The 24,204-nt window shown below is 44.7% G+C and overlaps 1 protein-coding gene and 1 long non-coding RNA gene across 8 annotated transcripts in view; one reads left to right on the top strand and one right to left on the bottom strand.

Moving 5' to 3' along the window:
• Positions 1-4,335, bottom strand: part of LOC147871539 (uncharacterized) — an 85,673-nt gene extending 81,338 nt beyond the window's left edge. The window contains exon 1 of the long non-coding RNA XR_015538716.1: positions 4,180-4,335. This is a non-coding gene — a long non-coding RNA (uncharacterized LOC147871539). The remainder of the gene's footprint in view (positions 1-4,179) is intronic.
• LOC110833483 (uncharacterized) overlaps positions 1-24,204 on the top strand; it is a 61,505-nt gene that overhangs the window by 11,143 nt on the left and 26,158 nt on the right. The window contains exon 1 of one of the 7 annotated variants that reach the window (XM_087360920.1): positions 10,884-11,093. The exons of 3 other annotated variants lie outside the window; for them this stretch is intronic. Coding sequence is in view for 1 of the 4 variants with exons in the window: in XM_087360919.1 (XP_087217045.1) it covers positions 11,562-11,596 (35 nt within the window). In the remaining 3 variants the exon portion in view is untranslated. Of the gene's footprint in view, positions 1-10,883; positions 11,094-11,355; positions 11,597-14,842; positions 14,897-19,289; positions 19,397-24,204 lie in introns of those variants that run through there. 3 more of the 7 variants (XM_087360919.1, XM_087360922.1, XM_087360921.1) reach the window with 3 other exon arrangements.

Genomic DNA, 24,204 nt, shown 5'->3' with positions numbered 1-24,204 from the left:
TTGCTCACGCCCGGACTGTGCTGTCACACGCAGCGAACTCACGTGACAAATGGTTCTCCGGCCACGCACAGCGCGACGGGTCCATTATTCTCGAAAGCAGCATCACGAATCGGCCAGTCACTTGTCACATCATTGCTCGCAGCTCCCACAAGCGTCTCCCGATTTGAACTGCGAGGGATAACAGGCGAATATCGCGGTGATTTATGAATGCGCTGAGCAGGAGTTAAATTCCTTTGCACTTTGCTCTGGAGCAGTGTTCCGCAACCAAGGAGCCGCGGCACACAGCTGTGGCGCCGGCTCTCTTATTGACTTGGTAGTCTTAACGCTTTTGTGTAGGCTCGTCGTCATCAACTGCGTCAGGTCGAATGTCGTAGTTTTCCCTTCATCCAAGCGTCGGCTCTTACATTTTGTTCGTGGGGGGTCACTGAATAACAGCGCCTTTCGTTAACCAAGTTCCTGAAACCTGGTGTCGTGCCTTGGGTTTTCGGGGGTTTTGTTCAGTCATTCCTTCCCCATCGCTGTCCATTCGTCAGAAATGGCCGTCCCAACATTAGCCATCTTTCGACGCAAGTTTTACCGTCACCCTCCGACGTGCAGGAGACAGTCGTCTGTACGGCAGACGTCTTCGAAGCGTGCAGAAAGCAGGTTCCTCCGAAACGTCGGTAACCTGTTAAACGGGAGGCACGCACCAAGTCGCAGATGTTCGTCGTGCCTTTTAAATTCCAGTGACTTCGTTTCGTTTCACAAAATTCTGTACCTGCAAGGGTATTTTCTCCAAAATACTTGTTTAGTCCGTAAACACGTGTAGGTCGCTATTGTGTTTCTCCGAATGACAATAATTTCCGCTACCTGGCGATATTAGTCAACTCCTCCTGCAAAGGCTGTAATTGCCTTCTATTGTCCTCGATCAGCAGGTGTTCCAAGTGACAGGTTAGTTCGGGTCCCGGGCGTCAGGAACACCCGAAGATTCACAAATCCGAATCGCGCGATTACAATTATACTGATATCAAGTTGAGTGTTGTCTGTAGTCTGAGAAACATGGGCCACTTAATATGCATACGACGTTTCGGGAGTTATCTCTACTCCCGTCTTAAGCTGATATAGGTCCCGACACCTTTTCAGCACTACGTTAGAGCACTAACCAACACAGTTCGATCGCATCCTCCACCACTAATAACAAGAAGCAACAAAAGTTTCGTCGGCGTAATTGTAATCACTGAAGACGAGGGCAGAGTTGAGTCCCGAAACACATTAAATACATTAACACAAGCGGTACCACTTACATTTTACAGGTTGTGCATTTTCAAGACAACATTTGTGTAATTAATTCATTGATTATTACCGGTAATCTGCACGGTGATCAACACGCACTATCACTAACTAATTAACTAACTAACTAACTAACTCCATGGTAGCGGAACCAGCGATAACTCCAAAGCCCGCCACCGGCCAATCCTGAGCCAACTCCATCCATTTGCCATCCTCAAAGCCCATCTCCTTCTTGGTCTGCCCGCTGGTCGTCTTCCAGAAGGATTGCCCATACAAATTCTGTATGCTCCCCTTGCTTTCCCCCCATGCGTGCTACATGTCCAGCCCATCGGATCCTCCTAGATTTCGCTATCCTCGTTAAGTTATTTTTCTCAATTTTGCACTTACGTCATCAAACGATTGCTTTGTTAGAGAAACGGACGGACGGACGTTTTTCGGTTACGCTTGAAGCTTAAACACATTCGCTTGTGTCCGGCAGAGATACGAAGCGAGTGCTTTCGAACACAAGGCTGATTGGGGGCGCGAAGCTAATACGTTTGAAATTTATCATAACCTTTGGTTGTTTAACGACGGAAGGCTCTTCACTTGCAAAGGATATTTAGCATCGAGTGAGATGAATGGGGATTCGGAAGGAGGCGGTCACGATATGTTTAAGGTTAGGTTAGTGCTGGCGCACTCTGTTGGGTGACCATAATAAAGTAGTTGAGTCATTTCGGTGGAGATGTCAATAAAGAAGCTGCTGAGTAGACCTCTTTCGGGCGGGGAGGTCAGTACGAGACAATTTTGCTTTGGGGTCAAGAAACCCGTTCCTTCATTTCTGCCGAGGAGAAAGCATTTTCCTTCCCATTCTATGCGAGTCTCCTAATAACCATAAGAAGCGAATTTACCCTGTTTAAACAGCCGTAAGCTGCAAAATCCGGCTTATCCGAACAATAACCGAGCAGCTCACATCTGAAATATGAACAAAATCGATGGAGGAAGTTTTTAAGTCGTGTATAAAATCGGTTGCAAAAAGACGAAATCTGCAACATCGGTGGGGGCGCAGGGTGACTCTTAAACTGCAGCTCAGGGCGCGAAGGTTCTCGCTTTAAAAATAAATGATTTACCCCGGAACAGAACCAAAGTTGCCCTCAGCGAGCACAGGAAATTAGCGCTCGTTTCCGTCAATTTTCATTCTTCAAACACATCTCACATTATCTTCATCCCGCCTTTCGTAAGAAAAAGGACGTTTATGACATCAATAAGCTGTTGTCAATGTTTCCAAGTGACTGATTTTGACGAAATTTGGTATCAGCGTTAGCCTATGTCCCTGGAGCCCGCTTATCAATCATAAATACCAACATGGCGAACTCGCGAAATTATCAGTTCGGAACAGACACCAGCGTCCATTAACGTAGGTCCCAGAACATTTTGTTGAAGACCTTGATCTGCGGGGTAAAAAGGAATAACATGGCGGCGGAATAATATCTACAGGTCTATGTAGTTTTTGGGTTTGAAGGTTAAAACCAATAAACCATGTGAAATTTCGTAAGGCGATGTATCATAAGCTTGCCTACAAATGCTTTCCGAATTCCGAACGTAATATTTGGCTTCATATGCTATCAATTATTCGTGTTGCTGAGATCACTGAAGGTTGTTTCAGATCGCCATCTTGTCAGATTAAAATAATCGTCTCCGATACTTAATTACTTCTAAGTTGTGGCCGGGCGCTTATCAACATTTCGGGCGAGCAACGACGTGTGAATTGTCGGAGTCCACTTCCGAAATCTGCAACACGGGCTACTACACTTCCCTGCTATTGATCTGCTCTGGACCGTTCCAACCCGCGACGCACAGAGCCACATCGTGCGTCCTCAAAGTGGGTTTGCATACGCGGGAATGAATCCGAAAAACCGGCCGTGAAACACGAGTGAGATTTAACTAACGAAGACACAAAGCGACGAAGAATGCCTATACCAAGTTAATAAATGAGCATCGATTGCTCTAGAAAGGTTTTGAAGGCTTGGTGTCATTGTCTTCCTTTGTTCATCCAGTCATTGAAAGAGGTAATTAAAATTGGACTCTTAATGTATTAATGCGAGCCTCCTTGCCACATATGCAACCAGTCTTCCTATGGGCAACAAAGAAAACAACATCGAAATATCTTCAGTCACTCATTTTAGTCCAAGATCAGATAAAACTGCACAAACCTCCAAATATTCCTCTTAAAAACTGCTGTCGTGTTTACGAAACGTCGAGCCACGTGTTAGGCACACGCGAGCCAAACCGACGCCGTGAAAGTAGACCCTTGACTATCGTCCTCTTTAAAGTCTACTCAAAAGTTAAAAATGTTCGCTCGAGAAGCGATTATTCAGTTTCCACCAAACTTAGAATGTTTACGTCTTGAGACCCGGAGCTTAACAGCACGTCAGCTACTTAAAACTAAATTAACCTAACTAAACAAAATCCACAATAATCTCACCGACCCTAACACAGATAATTTACGACATTGGCAAACCAACGCCAAGCGTCACGACTCTGAACACTGAACAGAGTAGCGTTGCCAAGTAGATTATCTGATGACGTAGTTGTCACTCATTATTTGACGATTCGAGTAAAGTCTGAAACTGGTTGGAATTTCCCGGCGATAACACTGTGCTAGTTAATACGTAATAAAGAAAGAACACGCTCAAACAATGAAGTTCAATCTTAACTTCTTCATAACAAAGTCTGAAGACAGTAAATCCATCATTACCAAGCAAACACATCGACTGACAAAGGAAAATATTCCGCGGTGTTAGATCTGCGCACGAAGTTCACGCACGAACCTGTCGTGACATTAAATCATAGTTGGCTACACTTGTTTTCCAAGCCATAATCCGAAATCACAGCTAAAACTGAGCACAACAATTAGCATTAATTGTAACTTACGTGAGAAGTCTTCAGTGGATATCTGTTTCAGTTCACTGTTAACAAATCTTAGAATGCCAGTGTTGATAACCTGGGACTGTTGAAACGTGAGAAAACACCAGAAAACATATTTTTTACACACAGACGTTCGAAACTTCTCTGTCACAATACGCCATCTTAACACCAGAGTCGAGTGACAACTTGACGAAACTGATGACTCGAAATTTGAAACTATTGGATGAGTTCATTTGTCAATAACAGGGGTGAGTCATTTTACGCTAATCTGACCTTGGTTCATTCGCGTCTCGTTGCAGAGAAGACCACCGGTTGTTATTCGATGCTGTACCTTACAGTCTGAACAATTGGAAACGTCTTCAAACAAAACAAGATTTTATCTGTACCTGAACTGAAACGTTTTAAGATACCGACTTCAAATGAAAAGATGAAGAATCAGAGATAAGTGACAAACGGTTTTTCCCATTATTTTTCTGGGTTTTGATTAAAACGAGGAAGACATTTAGCTGTTTTGAGAGGACAGACGCACTTATTTCTCGGCAGTGATACTAAAATAAATTGTAATTTTAGTCGTGAAGTTTCTAAGTTGCTCTGGGCTGAGCGCGGTACAACATTTAGGTGGGATGCAGAAGAATATCACTTTTACGGAGAAAGGACCAGAGCCTCCTGAGGATTCAGTGGTTTGTATGCCTCATTTTATTGACAGATCATCGTCTGGGCTACCTTACGTTTCAGAACCTGCTGTCTTCCACCTTGAAACCTCAAGATTAAAACAGAGAGACGTCATTCCCGGGGCACAGGCTCATAACTGCGGAAGCACGGGTTTGAGCCCCGTAAGATTTGTGGTTTGCCGCCAGAACAAGTCCTTCTCCAAGTCCTGTCAGCATCATTCCACTCTTGGTCCACACGCATCCACGTGTGAAATGGCCTCGCCCAAAGACGGCTGTCTTCTGGGATGTTTGCGTCATTCTGGTACAGGTTTTACCGACGTTTCGGAGGTGCTTGCTGCCTCTATGATTGGGGTGATGATATCTGACTGAGCGACTACTGGCTTCTCATGAATTGCTCTCTTTCAAGGAATTAGTTGCTTTCAGGTGTTGACTGAAACTATTCGTATAAATTATGTCTGAAAATATTAATACCGCGTTTCCTCGACGGTAAGACGGAATCTTGATTTAGAAATATTTTTTTTCAGGGAAAGATACGTACAAGTACAAAGCTTTGTTGTCCTTGTGTCTACTGTCCCATGGCTAGTGTGTTTTGTCACACAACATAATTTTTCGATATCGATTCTTAGACGCCATCAAACGTACGTAATTTTCAAATGTGACAAACGTGCTTATTAAAATCGAGAAAACGTGGTAATTATTTTAAATAGCGCTTGGACCAAGATACTTCGACTCGCCTGTTCTGATTCAAGCGTTGATCGTCGTCCCTAATTTGATGAGGTCGTACGCCGTCACAACATTTCGGGCGTCAGATCTGAACAGCGCGTGCGTCTGTCCATTAACCGCCACCAATTCACGTTCCATCAGGAGCTGACAGGCGTGTGCAGAATCTGCATGCGGTGTCTACGAATCGATACGGATTACCGAGTCCTCATGCTTCAGGGGAAGTTCGGCAGACGAGGAAGGAGTGCTGACAGCTGAGATGCACCTCGGGGCTACAAGACACTCCCTTTAAGTCTAAGCCTCGCTAACTCAATGAGCTCTGTCTCAGCAGGTGCGTTTGTGGGAGCCAAGTCTGTGGGCTGAACGGCCAGGGTTCGATATCCAACTTTTTTCAATTCTCCACCGCATGCAGACCGACTGTGAGACCACGTGTTGCTTTTTACTAAGGAGGAAAGCTTTGACCTTGGTAGTGCGCACTCATGAAGAAGTCCATTGGCAGGAAATCGGCGTTTAGAATTATATCAGTCGAAGCTTATTTGTTTGTGAATTATTGAAAGCAAACATGTCTGTTCGTCCTAAACGCCGAGGCCCTGAGTAACAGATAATAGATAGAAAAACTGGTCCTCGTAAAGGTGAAGTGGTTTGTTTTCTTTGCGGTACGGACTGAATTATTAAATACTGGCAGAGCGACCGCACTGCTTCTGTGGTGATCTGGGCGACTTGTGCGAGAGAGGCCAGTTTGTCTAGTTAGGTTAGGTTAGGTTAGGTTAGGTTAGGTATGCTAACCATTATTCACCTCTCGGAGCTAGGCGTTGTTATGCTGGAGTGTGGTAGAGGAGCGCACGAAATTTTACAAGGTTTGAAAGTTTGAATAAAACCTTTAATATTCATGTAATTTACATATATCTATGAGCATTATGGGCAATTCATGAAAATGTATGACCACCGTTCTGTCCTCCAATTTACGAAACTCCTCATTATACAAATTACAATTGACGGTAAGTAGCTACTCCTTCAAAACGATGTTGTTTGTGCTTTGGGACACCTGCACTTGGTCCCAAAGTCTTCCTTTGTTCCTCTGGGGCTTTCCGGGCGATTTTAAGATTCTACCTGTCCTCCCGACACTCCTTTCGGCGGACTGCGAGCCAAACAAGTTCTCACCCCAACACGCGTGACACACGTGCTCTGTGTTTTATGATTTCCATTCTGAGCAATTTCTACCAAGCCACAAACTCCTTAAGCCAGGATCGGATCTTCACACCAAAGTCGCATACACGGGCCAGCTTACTCCATTCATGGAAGTCTCGACATGTTTAAGAGACGGCGTGAGCACTGGCCTGGTAGCTAAGACCACCTTTCGGTATCTTAAAATAGTCCACGGCAGCCTCCCTTCCCAATCCTTTTCCCTTCATCTCGCCAATAAGGCCACAATCTCACAGTTCACAGCCTCGTGGCGTTGTCCACAGCTTAGCTCATCTAACAGCGCTGAGCGCGTCCGTCCGGACGTTCCAAGTCCAGGAGGAAGTTCCAACCTCGTAGTTTATATAATTTCCTACAATCCGCAGTATGAACATGGCGGACGCGCGAACTTTTGTGGTGGAAGGCGATATTAGCAACATTTAATTAACAGAAGGTCCTGAAATGAAACACGTCAGTGACCAAAATGCATTTTCGTGACACGACTGCCTTCTGTTTACCGACGTTTCGGAGGTACTTACTGCCTCCATCATTATTGCTGTGATTAAAACAAATTTGTCCTTAATTTAAAATACCACGCGGCCTTGTGAAAAATAATTGTTTCTGGTTTGACGCAGACAAGTAATGAACCATCGGAGGTAGGCAAGTGAAATTGAGCTGGGCTATGAATTATGCATGAAGTATTGTTGTGAGTCAACAATTACAGGCCTGGTGATGGCGAGAGTCTTTCCGTGCGCAGGATTAACAAACTGGTCTTTGAAATGAAGATTTTTATTTTGTTTGAGGTGGGGACCTGAATATGCAAAGCGGCCAAAAACTGAGATGAACCTCGGACCTCGAACGATTAAGAAACGTGACTGTAAGAGCTCAGTACGAGACGGCGAGTCACGATGTGACCTCTGGGCGTGCGTATGCAACCGGCAGCAATTCGTAAGGGGACGTTCCGATTACGGCCCCCCCCCCCCCAGATGCCTCGAGAATGTTTTTGAAAAAAAATTTAGCGTTCGCGATTGTGCGGTTTACGCTGTCGTCCTCCGGGCTCTCGACCCTGAAGATGGAGGCACCATTTTGATACAGGCTACGAACAGAAGCATCGACGGCGTCGCAACCCCAAACACCAATTTAGATAATTGTTTTCGAGGAACAATTAATTAATGAGAGCCAACTGCGCGCTTTGTTCTTACGACATTTCGACGTCAAAGAGAACTCAGCGGCTCAGAAAATCTGCCCCCGAAACGGATGTAAACAGACGTCGGTTTCGCTGTTTTCGAGGCGACATTATTATTATTTATGAAGACATCGCGGGGGCTGCGCGCGCGGGGAGGGGGGGGGAGGTGCCGGTAATCTCGCGCCTCCGGCCAAGCAACGTCGTTTTAATTAATGCAGTAATTGATCAATAAACTGATATTTAGTAACACACGCAGAACACATCTGCTCGTAAAACTAATAAGCTTGGATTTCGAAGCGATTCTCTCTACATAATGAATTTGCAAATCCCGTGATATTGACGGCTCAGTCAGGACTGCGGATTGAAGGCCGAGGTTCATTTCCCTGCTCCGTGGGACGCGAGACGTTTTGTACGGCGAGACTTCGAAATGGCCGACCACTCACCGCCATCTACCGGAGAGAATGAGAAAGAGTGAGGCTTCTGCTGTAAGCCCAAGGCGTGCCTTCAGAAGTCGGTGCTCCGAAACGTTGGATCGCCTTGAATCCATCTACGTCTGCACTTTAAAGTGCATCCAAGAACAAAGGCCAGGTCATAGATCTCTGTCTAGCGTGAAATAGTTTCAGAATTTTACGCCGTGTATGGGAAGGACAGAAGATGGCCGTCTTCTGGGTTGATGGTAGAAATTTACCGACGTTTCAGAGGTCCTTGCTGCCTAAATTATCAGACTTCAGACTCACCGCCGTGAAAACCTCAAATCCTCTTCAGATGGTCCCAGAGTCGTCAGATGATCCGGGCCCAAGACTAACTGGACACATGAAAAATGCAAGCAGAATTTAGGGTGGGAGACGGGAAGGAACTGCAGGTATTAAAATGGGTGGGAAATTTTGAACTGAGTCCATTAGCCGCGGGAATTGGGGTCGCTGGTGGCCCGTCGTTAAAACCAAAAATAAACCACCAAGTTTCATAGAAGGAGAGGAATCTCTTGACAGCTGAGCTACTATTAGCTTGTTAGTAAGGAACAGTAGCACACGCCTTTAGCCAAAATCGACCATCCATCACCATCTTGTGGGGCTTGGTCACAGCCAGCCAGTCCAAAAGACTTTCGGCCCGTTTCAAAAGTCTTCCATAGATCTAATAGTTTCGAAAAAAGGAGGTCCCTTTCATGTAACATCCGATTTTCGATTTCTGTCTCAAGCTGTTCATGTGAGACCCTGAACTTGATTCCACCTCGAAGTGGTGCAGGGAGCTGCAATGCCGACGTGGTCACAGTGTCCGGGTCTCGAACGGAACATCTTACGGCTAAGACATCTACAAGCCTGTGTTCCGCACGTGTCCAACGACAGTCGGTGTGAGCTGGGACATTCGATTACGACGACGCCTCTGAGGTAATGGACGGCCGGAGCTCTTAGTTTCTTCATGCGATTTCCCAGAATTCTCGGAATGTGTCAGTGATGCTTATTTGCTCCCCCATACTGCCCTGGAAGTCACGACCCACCGGTTAAGTACCACTAATCTAAGGCCTCCAACCCAACGGGATCTCTCTCAGGATGTTCCGGCCTCGGCATGAAGCTCGGTCCATGTACCACCGAGATTGCAAGCGACTGGAACTGTGACTCCACGCCTGCATTTGCCTCAATGGCTTGGCGCTTAATTAAGTAGCTGCAGGGACAACTTTGCACTTACCTAAGTAAGTTGCATCATTAATCTAGTGACTTAGTCGCTAAATCACCGCGCGATGAATTTCCTATTGGCTAATTAACAAATTAACTGAAGATGACTGACCCCTGGGATGTTTCGCCGTGTGGTCTGGTAGCGATTTGCCGACGTTTCAGAGGTGCTTACAACCTCCCGCTGCGAAAGACCTGAAATCCCAACTCCATCGAGCAGACTTCTTCTTGAGAAGCCAACAGTCGCTTAGCTAAGTCAACTAACTCCACATCGACTTTAATTAGCATCTACGCCCAGGTCTTCCTAGTGGACTATTTCCTTCAGGTTTTAGGACCAGAATAAGTTAGGCCCTGCGTAATCTGATAGTGGTTGGGTGTCCAAAACTAGACGTGGGCCGAAATTTCTGGCGCAAATGAACAGGGCTGGAGGTCATGATTGGAAGTGCGTCTCATGTCGAGTGTCCCATTTGACTGCACGCGAAAACAGATTCAGCTCCAGGCCTGATCAAGGATCAACGACGCAATCAGCCGGGCGGTTGTCACAACTGTTTTTAATTGGCTGACTGAGACGTCGTTCCCAGACGCTGACTCGACGTGAACTTCGCGGGGCCTTCGCTGGCCTCTGACTGTCAGAATTCTTTTTCGCAAATCACGGAACGACGTGGAATTGGTTGTGCGCGTAGCTCGCATGGCAGACCTCAGACCTTTCGCAACACGTAGGGCGTAGATGGGAGGATAATATTAAAATTGTAACGTAAGAAAACAGGTCGTTAAAGAGAAAATGGCGAGATCTTGTGACGATACATTTCTTGAACAGGTGAGCGACTGTCAGCATCTCGAGGAACGCGGCTCTGTCTCGGACTGTGCGTCGTAACCATGGCTACGGCTGAGCGGTCTGTAGCAGTGAACACCAGAGGTAGGGACCTGTGGTATTGATCACCTTGTGAGACCCTACGAGCGTCGGGTCCTACCAGTTGCGGTGCTTGGGCGGGGGGGCCGGGACCCTTCATTTTCACAACCTTTTGTTTGTACTTCGTAGCCACAATAGGAAAACGTGTCGTTCGTACAAGAGCCCCGGGTGAGACCGAGAAGGGGCGAGGCTTCGTCTCTCTTTCGGTCCATCATCTCCTCTCTTTTGGGCTAGCCAGGGGAGCGCATGCATACGTAATGACTACGGATGGGCGGAGTCAGAGCCGTCCGTCGCCGCGCTCATTGGTTAGCAGCAAGACCACGTGACACGTGCGCAAGCAGCGTTTTAGTGAAGGGGCAGGCGCCGTGCGGGAAAAGTTGCCATTAGGAGCATGTCGTTTGCGTGTTTGTATGCGTGTGAGTGTGTGAGTGTGAGTGTGTGTGTGTTTGAAAAGTTAGGGATTGCAGTGGATCAATCGTGGTCTTATTTAATACGGTTTGAGACCGTCTAAGCTCCTCTGTAACAGGCTTAAGGCTTGTTTTATCTGGAAGGCCTCTGCATTCAGTAACAGATTTCTGACAGCTTAGGTGAGTTTATTGTGTTTTATCTCCTTTAAATGTTCAAACACCAGCTCCGCGCCTCGGGCTAAGAAGATTACTAAGACTGATCTTGTGTGATGTGTTATTGCCGATTATTATTACGCAGTCGTGTTACCAGTTGCAGCCACCTAACCAACAAATACCATTATCGTAACTCTTTTAACGTCTCTAACCTCACTTTCTTTTCTTTATTTTTTTTTTGAACTCCGCGTTTTTTGTACTCGTCGTGTAAATACGATATTAGTCTGGATGAGACTCGTCGCCACTCGCGCTGTCAAAGCTGTGGAGCGAACTCCTCGGTCTCTGAGGCTTGTGATGACGTAACAGTGATTCGATAAATATTGCGTCGTGGACATGGTGACCGGACAAGTGTGTGTTTTGTTTCAATTTATTCACCGAACGCGCCTCTGGTAGTTTTTAAAAGTAGTTCAGGATGAAGGATATAACTTGTTTTGTATGTTACGATGTTCCGTGAAATACCGATCAATTCCGTAAGTAGAAACTGGCCCATTTTGTACGAAAGGTTTTGTGTGAGAGACAATTTCGTGTTTCGTGAAATCTTCTGTGGTTTGTGAACAATGCGTTTGACCGAATTTTTTTTGCATGAAAATAGTAAAAGTTTACTTCGCTGATTGGTCGGCTTACTGTATTAAGATTAACCCCAGTTTTGTTTGTGACTTACTCGTAAAACTAGATCCTGCGAGACAATTACAAACATAAACAAAACACAGGTTTTAGAACGGACGTAAGAAATCTTCGCTTTTAAGGTCTCTTGGAAGATGATGGTTCATTAGTGCGTTAAACATGGTTTCTGCCTTAGTTAGTCTGTGTGTTAGGGACAAACGAGAAACTCAGCGATTTGATTTGGCCTTGAGTCGGATTTGAACCACGTCCTACAGAGAATGACTCTGTGTCTGAGAGTCGCTCGCTCGCAGTGAAATGTTGGTTTAATGTAGGGACGCACTCAGGGCGATTCAGGAACAACCGAGGCATGCAGCTGATGGGTTATTAAAAGAGCAGGGCGCCCGAGAAACAGACCTCGGATCGATCCAATTGTCGCGAAATTTATATAATTTCGTGTGCGTTGTTACGACTGTAATTAAAACCGTCAAATCTGAAATGTCGACAACAAAATGAAATATAAGAACAGAAACATAAAAATTGCCTACTAAATTAATTGAAAAATAAGCCTAGACATTGTCGAATAGTTTGTTATCGTTAAAAATATGGAGTGATATTAAAATGCGGTTTCACGTGCCTCGGACATCAAAATCTGTCGAGAAAAGAAACTGAAAATAGAAATTAACGTTCGGTGTCGAATCTGTCGTAGAAATTGCCGACGTTCTATTGTTACGTGCCCGGCGACGTGCGGGTGAAAGTTTCTATTTGAAAACGTGCTCGAGGCTGGGCGCGTGGCGACTGGTTCATCGCTTCATTTCTCATTGAAGAGGGGCCTCGCCTTTCGCACTGCAGTATAGGCCTAAATTGGTAAGGACTGGGCAGGAAACGGTGTCGTTAAAGACGCGGACTCTGAAGCCACGCAAAGGAAATAAAAGCCTGTTTTTTTTGCGAGGTTCACGCCACTGAACGCGTTTATTAAAATGGGATGCAACTGTTCATAAATATGTAAGAATTATCTGCCTTTGTACGGGTGTGAATCTTGGTTTCTCGTAATTAAAGGGAGGGACACGAATTAAGTGTGTCTGAGAAGGAGTCGCGACCCGGGCGGGAGGAACTGACGGGAGGCAACCCGGAGTTCGCTGTACGAGCTCCGCAGTTCGTAGCGAGCGCAGGCAACTAGTCGATTTTAAAAGCTGCAGACGGTGACGGATTACGGAACTCTCGGACTCTGTCCATCGTCTGTTTTTTGTTTTAAAGAACGCTACGTTTCGGAAGCTGGATCTGCTTCCGTCCTCAGGTTAAAACATCAGTCACTAGACCTCCAGGAATTGAGGTTAACTCTTTCTATCTGATCCAACTGAGTAGGTGCCCATCCTAACTTTTTACCCTGAAGACGGAAACAGATCCAGCTTCCGAAACGTAGCGTTCTTTAAAAAAAACAGACGATGGACAAAGTCCGAAAGTTCAGGAATGTCGAATAATTAAATCAATTAGGATGAGGTGGGCAGGGTATACAGAACGCATGGACGTGATAAATGCATGAAGAATTTGGCCGGAAGGCTTGAATAAAAGAGGTCGCTTTGCAGACCTAGGCGTAGAAGAGAGGATAATATTAAAATGAATTTTAAGGAAATGCGGTCTGTTCGCGATGAGTAGATAAATTTTGCTTGTGATGGGGGCCACGGTCAGGCTCTAGTGAAGTTTGTCCTGTTCCTGAAGACAGTCCGAGACGGGCAGGAGCGAGTCTTCGAGTCCCCGATCCCGCGCCGGTTACCTACAGACGTTGCCGTTGATGGGACCGAGCAGTCCCATTGTCGCCGTCGGCTAAATACAGTCCACGGACTACGAGGTCTGCCGACTATTCTAAATAAACATACAATTATTTCACGAATGGGCGTTCTTTTTCGCGAGAAATGCAGCAAAGACTTGAACAAGTGACAGATAACACGTAACGTTTAAACGTCTTACGTGTGTCGTGACGCGGAACGTTGAGTAACAGAATCACTTACGCTCTTCGTGATTCATTCTTTTTTTTATTTTGAGTCTGGTGTTTGTTTTTTTAAAATTGAACGCGCTGAAATCCTTTGGCTGTGATTAACCGACGTTTTTATTGTGACTTTCAGCCAGCCACACCTCGATTTTCGAATCGGGCCATTTTCCCACCCAAAACGCTCACTCTCCGCGAAGTATCGAAAATATTTTCATACGAGAATGCTCCTCCCTCTCATCTGTTGACTTTGCTGTTGTGTTTTCAATTCAGAAAAGTAGTTAAATATCAGATCGTTCCCTTTTAAAAGCTAGTATTTGCCCAACTAGTGAAGATATACCCTAACTCTATTCTGAGCCAGATGAATCCACTCGAAATTTAAGGTCCGTTTCGAAGAAGGCTACGTATTCAAATTTGAATCTGCGCATTCCAAGTGGTCTCTTGCCATCAGATGTTATTTTCTAAAAATTGTTACGCAATTCTCAGCTCTTCCACGCGCGCTACATGCCCCGCCGATTCGATAACCTCTAATGACGGTTAAGCTTATTTGGTAGCAAACAAAGTCGTACAGCTTCATCGCGGTCGTCTCCCGAGTCCGCGCGGCGTCAAACCCCGGAAGAACTTCCTCGTCGCCACGTGGAATTCGCAGATCGCTGTAAAATTTAGTTCTGTTTAATCGTTAAAATCCTCGTGTTCTGGATAAACTGAATAAACGTGAAATGTGATGTTTCGCCTCGCCCCGTCTTCGGTGCAGGCCAAGTGCACGTTTGAACACCAGGTCTCTCTGCAGACCTAGACGCGATCGAGTCAGTTAAGAACCAGGTTGACTTCCGCGTGTGGTCTTCTACGTTGTGGCGTCGTCCAAGTGGTTAGTCGACTCGGAAGTGAAGTGGAATGTGAGGTTTCCGGTAACATGGCGACGGAGATTCCGTGTTGCTTGTTTACAGCAAAATTTGTTTTTACCTGAAGGGGAACGCGGTAGTTCAACCTGGACCGTCTTCTCGGTCGTCTGGTGACGAGTTTAATTAATTCCTGTAAGAACGTCGCAGTTTACGTGCGTCTGCCGATGGTGGAACTGTAGTCTTGCTACAGGTGGTAACACTGGACTTCTGGACGTTGTCTATCGTCAGGCTTTCCTCAGATAAAGCGACGTTTCGTAGGCTAGGTCCGTTTCCGTCCTCAGGTGAGTAGTTTGGGAGTGCTGAGGAAGTTTTCTGTCCCCAGGTGGACTCAGGGTCAGTAGGGATCTTCTCCGGACGTCCACTTTGTGAAATATTTGGCCCTTGTTCTTTTAAGATTACTCAACTGCGTACAAAACAAACAAATCCAATGAGTAAGAGGAACACGTGTTGTACTTGGGACAGACGTAGGTCATTTGTTGACATGTGAAGTGAAAGTTCGTACGGACGCCGTGAGTTAGTTTAATTGAGCTCGTGGATGACCGATTGTTCAGGCTTTGCTGTTCGTTGTTGATTAAAATTACAGGCTTTTTTCCCCTGTGTGATGTTTTATTTTTGGAACTCATCGTTATGAGTGAAACATCACGCGGACACATGTTAATTGGCTAAAGTGTTCTTTACGAAAATGCATAAAATATATTGGGACGAAAATCTGCCCGCGTCTCGCATCCTGGAAAATTTGCTGATCTGCAGCGGTCAGAAAAAAATATAAATATTTCGTGGAACAGAAATCGAACACGGGGACAGTACAAATCTTTTCCGCGTATTTGGAAAACGCCGGTCTCCGCGTAAAACACAGAAATTCCATTCGAGAAGCTTTGGGTGTTGTGAATAATTTATTGCTGGACCAGGTTCTACGTTTGGCTCCTATTCTTCTTCTCCTTCTTCTTTCTTTTGTTGGCGAAAGTGGACATTTGAATATTAAACAGGGCAAATTGATTTCGCGTAAACATAAAATCGTCGGAGACATTGGCGCTGGCGTCTGACAACTGGAAATGGGTTGTTACATTCTGAGTGAAATAAAAACATCTTTACGTCTCTGGTTTATACGTCGAATTATTCGATAGAATTGTTCCACACGCCTAGTTCCACCAAGTGAGACTACGAATGTTAAATTAACTTTGTTTCTCTGCAGAACTTATTAAGCGATGAATAACCGGAGAACGAGTTGGGCCCCGCGTAAAATTAAAATGAGCGCGTCTGGCAAAAGACACCAAGTCGAAATTTCAGTGGTCATCTCTCCACTACCTCTTTTTTTATTTTAGAAAATAATTTTTGCGTCTATTTTCATTTCATGAAATTGTGTCTGTCCGGAGCCGTAAGGCACCGGCGCAGTTCGTAAGTGAGCGGAAAGCTGCCGGTGTCCGTCCGCCTCCCGCGGCTCTGATGGAGTTTCCGCAACTTTCTTTAATGATTCGGCTGATGAAAGGAGAATCCGCGGACCAAAAATCCTCAACATCGAAGCAGTGACCGTCTTCAGATCTCAGCTTGTGCCAGTCGCGAGAAACGTCCACTTGGTACTTCGCGTAACCTGAACCCGGGCCTTCAGTGTCGAAGTCTCTCGCCAATTTTCATCCGGATTGTGCACGCCTGGGCATTAATTTTAAGATAAACTTGGCCTGTGTTACGTTTTTGTGACTGGACGTCTAGGCAAAGTTTAAGGGACGTAAGTTCTATTGCAAGATCGTTGTTCCACACGCAACCACAAACACTGGAACGTTCCAGAAAGAACTACGCGATCCTTTAGACAGATTCTTAGCCAATGCAAAACCCATAATTTTACCTGTTATTTTGTATGGATGTGAAAAAGGGACTCTTAACCCAAGGAAAGGGTATTTGAGGTTTTTTATAGGTCGCCACAGTAATTTTAACAGGGAAATCTAAAGAAAGATACCGCGTGGACTGAATAAGTCTAAAATTGGACTGAATCTGTTTGGCTCGAGACAGGGACCGACCGCGGACTGTCGTGAACACGCTGATGGCCATTCGGATTCCATACACGACAGAAATTCGTTGAGTGGCTCAGCTACTATCAGCTTTTATAGGAACAGTCGATTCGAACGAAGGAATCGTAAAACTTGAGTGTTTTAAGTTGGTGTGTCCTCGCCGGTGCACAGTTTCTTGGTTCGGTGATAAATAATTTGGGACACTTGTAGTTGTGAACGACGGACGACGGACTCATGTGTTATTGAAAAAATTTTAGCACAGAATGCCATTTTATACAACGAGCATTTACCTGGAACAAAATTCGCGTGGTTTATGAAGAATTATATTTATTTATTAACTGCGTGCAACAGAGTTATCCTGAAGAAGCTACTAGACGATCAGATAGTAAGGAAATACGTATGACGTGATGAATTCAGTCAACACACTCTTTAAGACCCTTTTTAATATTATTCCTCCATGAACGTGAATTGCTTTTACGTTTTTGTTGATAAATGTTAGGTTATGTTTCGAGCTTCGTCGCGTATTTTCGCTAATTGCGTTTCCTCTCGCACGGCCATCGGAAGTTGAATTGTGAAATTTCGCAAAAAATTTTTGCAGTGTCTGAACCAAGAACATTTCTTGCCTTAAAATAACGCCTGAAGTCAGAAACGTGAAAAATTGTCGAAACAACTGCCTATCATCCTCAGTGTTGCCACTTGTTCGGCTTTACGCCGCGCAAAAACAGAAAAGGAAATTGTTCAAACTAATTATCATCGTGACACTGAATTTGGATGCCCCATATTACAGATTTATGGCCAGTAATTTGTAACAAGAATAGCCTAGCTTCTGGTACCGACGTTAAACATAATTTTAATATATTCCTCAAATGTTGCTGCTCTGAAATGCATCTGGCACGCGGACAGCTACCACGTGTCTGTCTGCCCTCACCAACGATGGCGATCTTAAACTGGTTAACGTTCTAGAGCAGTCTGTAAGCTGTAATTTCCAAAGTATCGCAGCTGGAGTGAGGGTCCTTGATAAACCTGAGCAAACAATTAACTGCTCATCCGATTAAACAATTTAGTTGCAATATTGTTACTAATTTAGAGAAAATAACCGCACAGCAGCGCAGAACGACTCTAATAACAAGTCGAGGCTCCCTCTCAGAAAATTACGTCCATGTAGCAACATCCAAGTCATGATAACCTCGTTTCATCGGAAGTTTGAGATTTATTACCGACTTTCATTTGTTTATTAATTATGTAAAAGGCACGAAGTCGCTCTAAATTTCTATGAAATAAATCTGTCGCTTTGAAACACTTCTCTAGCCCCTTAAATTTATCGAGACCTCTTCGAAAGGAGTGCACATAATAGACACACGTGCGATTAGAATTAATGAAAACACTCGCTCGTTCAGAACAATAGCATAATAGGCTAGACAAGACTTGTCAAATGTACTCTACAGGAAAAGGCTTTATGCAACGTCACCTCGAAAGCAGTTATAAATATTTATAAGGTGCCTGCGGAAAATTACGAAACTAATCATTACGATATTCAAAATTAGCAAAATTATCTAGAATAGGCAACTCAAAAAGCGTGAGAGTATTTTAAATGTTAAGCTTTTTTTCAATAAATAACTCGGTATTATTAATTTATACAGCACAGTTAAACGACACTTTGAGATTTATAAAGCATGCTTGATCGACAAGGTGTCCCTGAAGATGGAGGAAAAGACAGTTTCCGAAACGTTTCATTTTCATTTCTCACAAAGTTTACCGCCCGGAGTGACTTAATTGCTTTACACATCTTTGTGAATGTAGACTTAAGAAGTGAAATCTTTAACACAACAGAAACGCGGGGACTGAAAGATTTTTTGTATTAAAATAAACGAAAATTCTAGTAATGGTTATTCACTCCGTGGTGAATAGCCTGGATTTGTTGAGGAAACAAACACGTCTTAGAATTTATCCCTTTGAAGTACAATAGTTGCTACGTGTCTCACCTGCTTCAAGGTCAGCAACCCTTTCCGTTTGTATTTACGGTACATCCCCCGATTGTCCGGGGGTGTATTAACCGGGGTACACGTGGTTTAAACGAAAATCAAAAGTTAATTTCGAAATTCTGTTGTGAAAGTTAGAACATTTTAAAGGAAGCGAATACATTCAGCGATTATCTACATTATTTAACGTAAAAACATAAAACATATTTGCCTAAACCTAAAGTTTTCGATAATAGAACGTAATTACCACCCGTTGGAATGTTTTTTTTTAAATAGTTGGTATGTACTGTATTAGATTTTACACAAAAGACTTTCTGTTATTAATAAATGTTTAGAAATTTAAGTAGTGTACGTCTGTGAATAAATTACGTATTTGTTACATTTGCGTGATTATGTTTAATTTTTTGTGGATAATCGGGCGTTTACTCTTCGTGTTTCGTATAATTATCCGTGTAAACAGCGATTATTTCCTTAAACGACGTTAACCAGTTAATCATTGCAATGGTGAAGTGTGGTGTTTTCTTCGCGGTACGGACTGAACCCCCCAAATAAAACTGAGACGAGGTCCCGGGCGATGAGACAGCCGCGGCCCGCCTTATCGCCTGACCCCATCGCAGAGCCGCGCTGGCACTTCGCCCCGCCAAGTCCTTGCCTCCTCGGTTTAGTTACGGCTTCTCGCCTCCTGAGGCAGGCGAAGTGTCAGCTGTCAAGAGCGTTTCTTCCAGACAGATTCAGGATGCCGTCCGATCGCAACTCGTCGCGTCTGACCGGACAGCGAAAGTTCTTGAGCTTCAAAGTTGTAAGTCCCGCGACTCCAACAGAGGATGATTAAGAAACATTTTTCTGTTGTATTAATTGTTTCAGTTATGGGCATGTGTTTGTTTCCTTGGACACTCTCCCCAACAAATATTTCAGATATCCTCGTATCATCAAGGTCGCATAACCAGTAGAGTTGATAAAATGTCGTGAAATGGACGAACAATCAATCATTCCGGATGATTGCTTGGTGAGGAGAGGATTGTTAATGCTGTTTATAACAGGTTTAAAAGAAAACAGTTCTGTTCACGGCCGTTTATTTAATAACGCGTTGAATCTTGGGCCTGTGAATTGGAAAGGAAGTGGTCGTGGCTTTATTTAAAGTGCTTCTTCGGCGTTTGCTCATTGGGGCTGTCGAGAGCCCAGAAGAATTCGCTTCTTAGTCGAGGTTTGAAGAGTTGAAGTCAGTTTTAGTCATGACCTTACAAAAAGAAAATAATTCCTGTGCATTTTCAGTGGACGTGGTTTTAGGGAGTTAAGCCCAAACTTTTGTGCATCCTCGGCTACAGATGGAAATGCAACTTTTTTCTCTTTTTTTTAGGTTGTTTCAGTGTCTCAAGAACAGAATTCGTAATAAATAAAACTACTAAATTCGGATTTCCGACTGCTCCAATCTGAGATACAAAGAAAATTTATCACGCGAGACTTGGCATCATTATCCTCCACTGGTGGCAACCGGTCGCAGGCGGAGTACAAATGTGTTGTACCATTTTAACGTAAGATTTATTGACTCTGAGATTTCGATATTTCTTTTCTTTAAAAAAGAAAATAAACGAATTGCAATCTGATTTATAAACTTCCTAAAACGTTCAAGAAAATTAATTAACATGAGGTGCGAACGTATTTTCCTTTCTCGCCTACTCATTCAATTGTTCGCCAGAAACTGATTGTCTCTTCGCCTGTTAACGCTGATTGTGACTGCATGTACTGGATTTATACACGGGGGGAGGAGGGGTCATGGGATTGAGTCCTGGTAAGAAAATTATGAAGTAGCCTCATTGTTTCCATTTTACTTTGCACAAAGAAGCCACGAAAATCGTAAGTTTACATCAATGTAACGCCGTATTGCAAGTGGCGCTAGTGTGCATCCCAACTCGCAACTTTGTTTGTCCGCCATGTTGGTATTAATGGTCGTAGGAAACTGAAAAGGGCGATTTTGGGGCAGTCTTCAGTGGCACGACGTCCATAAAAGATTTTAACCAAATCCATCCAGCTGTTTTCCAGTATAACCATAGCGACGGGAGACAGTCAAACGCGGTTTGGGCATGCGCACAGTCAATTTCACAGGACACTGTGGCTGGTAGGCCGCAATTTCAGTGGCCCCTACTTAAGCAAGACATCCCCCACTGTTCGCCCGGGTGTAGAACCTGCGACCTGCAGTGGCGAGCGAAGAGTGCCTCAAGTATTTACACGAGGTCCTGTGTAAATATTTCTGCTATGATGAGACGGACGGACGGACGGACGGACCACTTCTGTACACGCCACTTACGTGAGAGCCCGTCACTTAAGTACTTTGCTTTGTGTGTTTATCTAATTCGCTAACACGGCTTCCTAATGCATTTCGCGTGCCGTGCCGCCGTGTGCAGGGACCGTCAAGTTTATTCTGGTGTGACTCCGTCCCTCGTGCGACGGCTAAACCCATTTCTGGGTGAGTACGAGCCCCCGCTCTGCTTGCTTTCCATTTAAAACATGCGTGGGATAACTCACTTGCCACCGCCGTTCCTCGGGGCGTAAAAACATGCAGCACCCCAACGCCTCTCCCCCAACACACACACATGCAGGTTAATAGTTTCTGAATTCGTGGACTTTCATTGTTTCTCTAGGTCTTCGCTGTGTTCAACCGAGACCTTCCTCTCGTTCATACGTTTATTTGGCAACTGCTGAATTCATTTTCAGGGCACAATTAGTACGTCCTTGTCTTAAATGTAATTGCGTAGACTAAGTAGGCGATGCAGCGTCGTTAAATAATAAAAGTGTCAGTGTAGAAGTTCGTTTCAGGAGGCTTAGTGCTCATGAAATGTCCAGTCTCTTCTCGTTTACGAGGTCCAGATGTGCTCCTCCTACATTATGCGTTTTTTCATTAGCGTAAAGAATTTTCTGTTCGCACGTGCCAACAGTTTGACTCCAGTTTTGCTTAAAATTAACTCATAAAATGCTGCTCACTTGTTGTCCTCGGTTCGTCACTGTACAATCTGAGAGGCTGCAGCATCTCTAAAGAAAACATAATTAAATAAATAAATGCCCGTACTCAAAATACGAGATGTTCTCGGTTCGAGTCCCGACCAGATCACTTATTTTCGCTCACGCCACTGAGAGGCCGAACTGCTTTGGCGTTTGGTGTTCGTATTAACGTCCCCCGTCTCGTACGCGCGGTGATTACGCAACAAACAGTCGAATAAAAGGCCTAATTAGTCAATGGTTCGAACTCTGCAAGATGCTTCTCGAAAATCGTTTCTCGCTTGTCACGAGATTTGCCGGTCGCGAGGGTCGATTTTTGTGACTCGGTTCGACTCCACTGCGACTGAATGTGCTTTTTATCGATTCTGCGGTCAATCAGCGGGGTCAGAATTTTTAGCATCAGACGTGGGCTTTGGGTCCATTCATACCAGATGCTACTTTCTGTCGATTAATGAAATATGAAACGAACAAAAGCCGAAACGCAGAATCAGCGTCCACTGTCGTGCATTGACGTTGAAACAGCAAATTTCATTCGGGAGTCAAGACGTTTGTATTTTTATTTAGGGTCAACGCAGCCACCCGGAACGTGTGAAAAGCATAATTAGGCCTACTGCAAAACGAGAAGCTGAAACACGTTAAACCAAAGTCTGACGCGTGACATAACGCTCGTACAAAAGGCAGACGATGATGACAAAATAATAATTTTCCCTGTTTTAAAACCAAGTGGAAAACGTAATTTTTGACATTTTAAATATTCGTTCGGCGATTCGCTATCAGGCACATGCCAGATTTTTAGACGCGTGTCCCTTGAAGTTCACTGCTGTCGCAAATTTCTGTTGCACTGCACTTATGATCCATTTTCCGCTTCTCCGATCCACGCTCTTTCGTCAGTGTTTTGTTTCGACTTCAAATCTGCATTGCCTTCTTCGTGACATATCTTCAGGAACGGATATTTCTCTTCGGTCGTCTTTGGTTCGCACTTAGAACAGCGGCCTTCAGTCTTCCTGAAGAGACTCTTTGTCCTGTTCTTTTAGAGAGTAGGGACTTTGTCTTCCTGCGTGCCCGGGAGTCGATGACTCTGTCCCGTGTTCTCACGTCACTGGGAGTGCTTCCGGGCCAACTGAGGCCTCTGTCGACCGCGATGCAGCCAGAAAGTCTTCAAGCAGACCAATGGCTCGGTTAAACGGAATACAACAGTTTATGTCAGAGTCGAGAGAAACTTCGCTCTAGAATCAGAGTTCCCTGGGACGTCTCCTCGGAAGCCGCCATGACGCCTTCTGCAGACACTGGAGAGGGTGAGGACGAACGGTCGAGGGCCAGATCACGCTTACCACACATTGAACATGAGCAGTGTTACCAACATTAATCGTCTTTGTTTTTATTTTCGCGATTAACTCTTTAACAGATGCCTCACTCAATTGCCCTCTTTTTTAGCTGTGCGTTGAATGTGCCCAATTATTCATTTTCAGAACCCCTGCCCAGTTCGCCCTTCCTCCTTTTTTTAGTTCAGCCCTCGGTTGCGTTTAATCTAACGCCAGTAACTTTCCTTTAATATTATCATTTGAAACTCTATTAACTAAATTGCATTTTCCGTTTATATCTCATTCATAAGCCTACAATAACAACAATAATAATGTAATCTGAAATTAAACGACGTTAAAGTATGTATTTTATATATTTAATTATATTTTCTGCCATCAGTGGGTTGCAGGGGCAAAGACCCCACGCCGAATCAGCTCACACACGCAGGGCTAAATAGGTCTGTGAGATTAAAACATTATCATATTAGGTGAGATTGTGGTAATGGAGAGCGTCAGCCGGTAGGTGACTCTGCCAACAATATTGGTGGTAGGTCGTGTGGCCAACGACTACGAAATTGTTGTTATCACAAAAGGGAAAATAAAATTTGTGTCATCTCCGTCAAATGCCGAGCGCTTTAAGAGACTCGTGCCTGAGAAAACACAAGATTCGAGATGTTCGAAACAAAATATCCTCCTCTGAACCAGTGATTTGTTTCGCATTCGTGACGTTTCGGCCACATCAGTGCAGTGCGGGCGTTTGATGAACACGGACCGCAGATATGGACAGATCCGTATTTATGACAGCGAAATAGCCGTTTGCTGTACTGCGCACGGAAACTTAAAAGATATTATTAAAATTTTACGGGGCGTCGGGCTCTGAACAGACGCCGCTTGTGAATTTGTCCGGAAAGATTGTAACGGACGACGACCGTCGACTTTTTCTGTTAATTTCCTTCGTCCGTCCTTAAATCCCTAAAATGAGAGGACGAAAGATACAGCAGGGAATCATGGGAAGGGTGATGTGGTAGCAACCCCCCCCCCTCCCTCTGTGTCGGTGCTGAGGGGCGGAATTATAGAACTGGCACTCACACCCGCACGTTAACAAAATTGTTTTCTTGATAACTCGTCGCGATTCCGTCATCTCCATTTGATTCTGCGAGGCGTAAAATGGAACGAGGCGATGGCTCTCAGTCCATGGAGCATCTGGCTGCAAGCTCAACAAATGACAATCGATTTCCGGCAGTGGGAGGATGCAGCCTCCTCTCAACCAGTGCTCGCTCGCCTTGGAGCTCGTTATCCGGGGTTAAGGCGA

Source organism: Zootermopsis nevadensis, unplaced genomic scaffold, assembly GCF_977971745.1.
Source record: "Zootermopsis nevadensis isolate Lab colony 2312 unplaced genomic scaffold, Znev_1.0 Znev_ptg000050l, whole genome shotgun sequence".
NCBI lineage: Eukaryota > Metazoa > Arthropoda > Insecta > Blattodea > Termopsidae > Zootermopsis > Zootermopsis nevadensis.
This window is presented reverse-complemented; position numbering and strand designations above follow the sequence as displayed.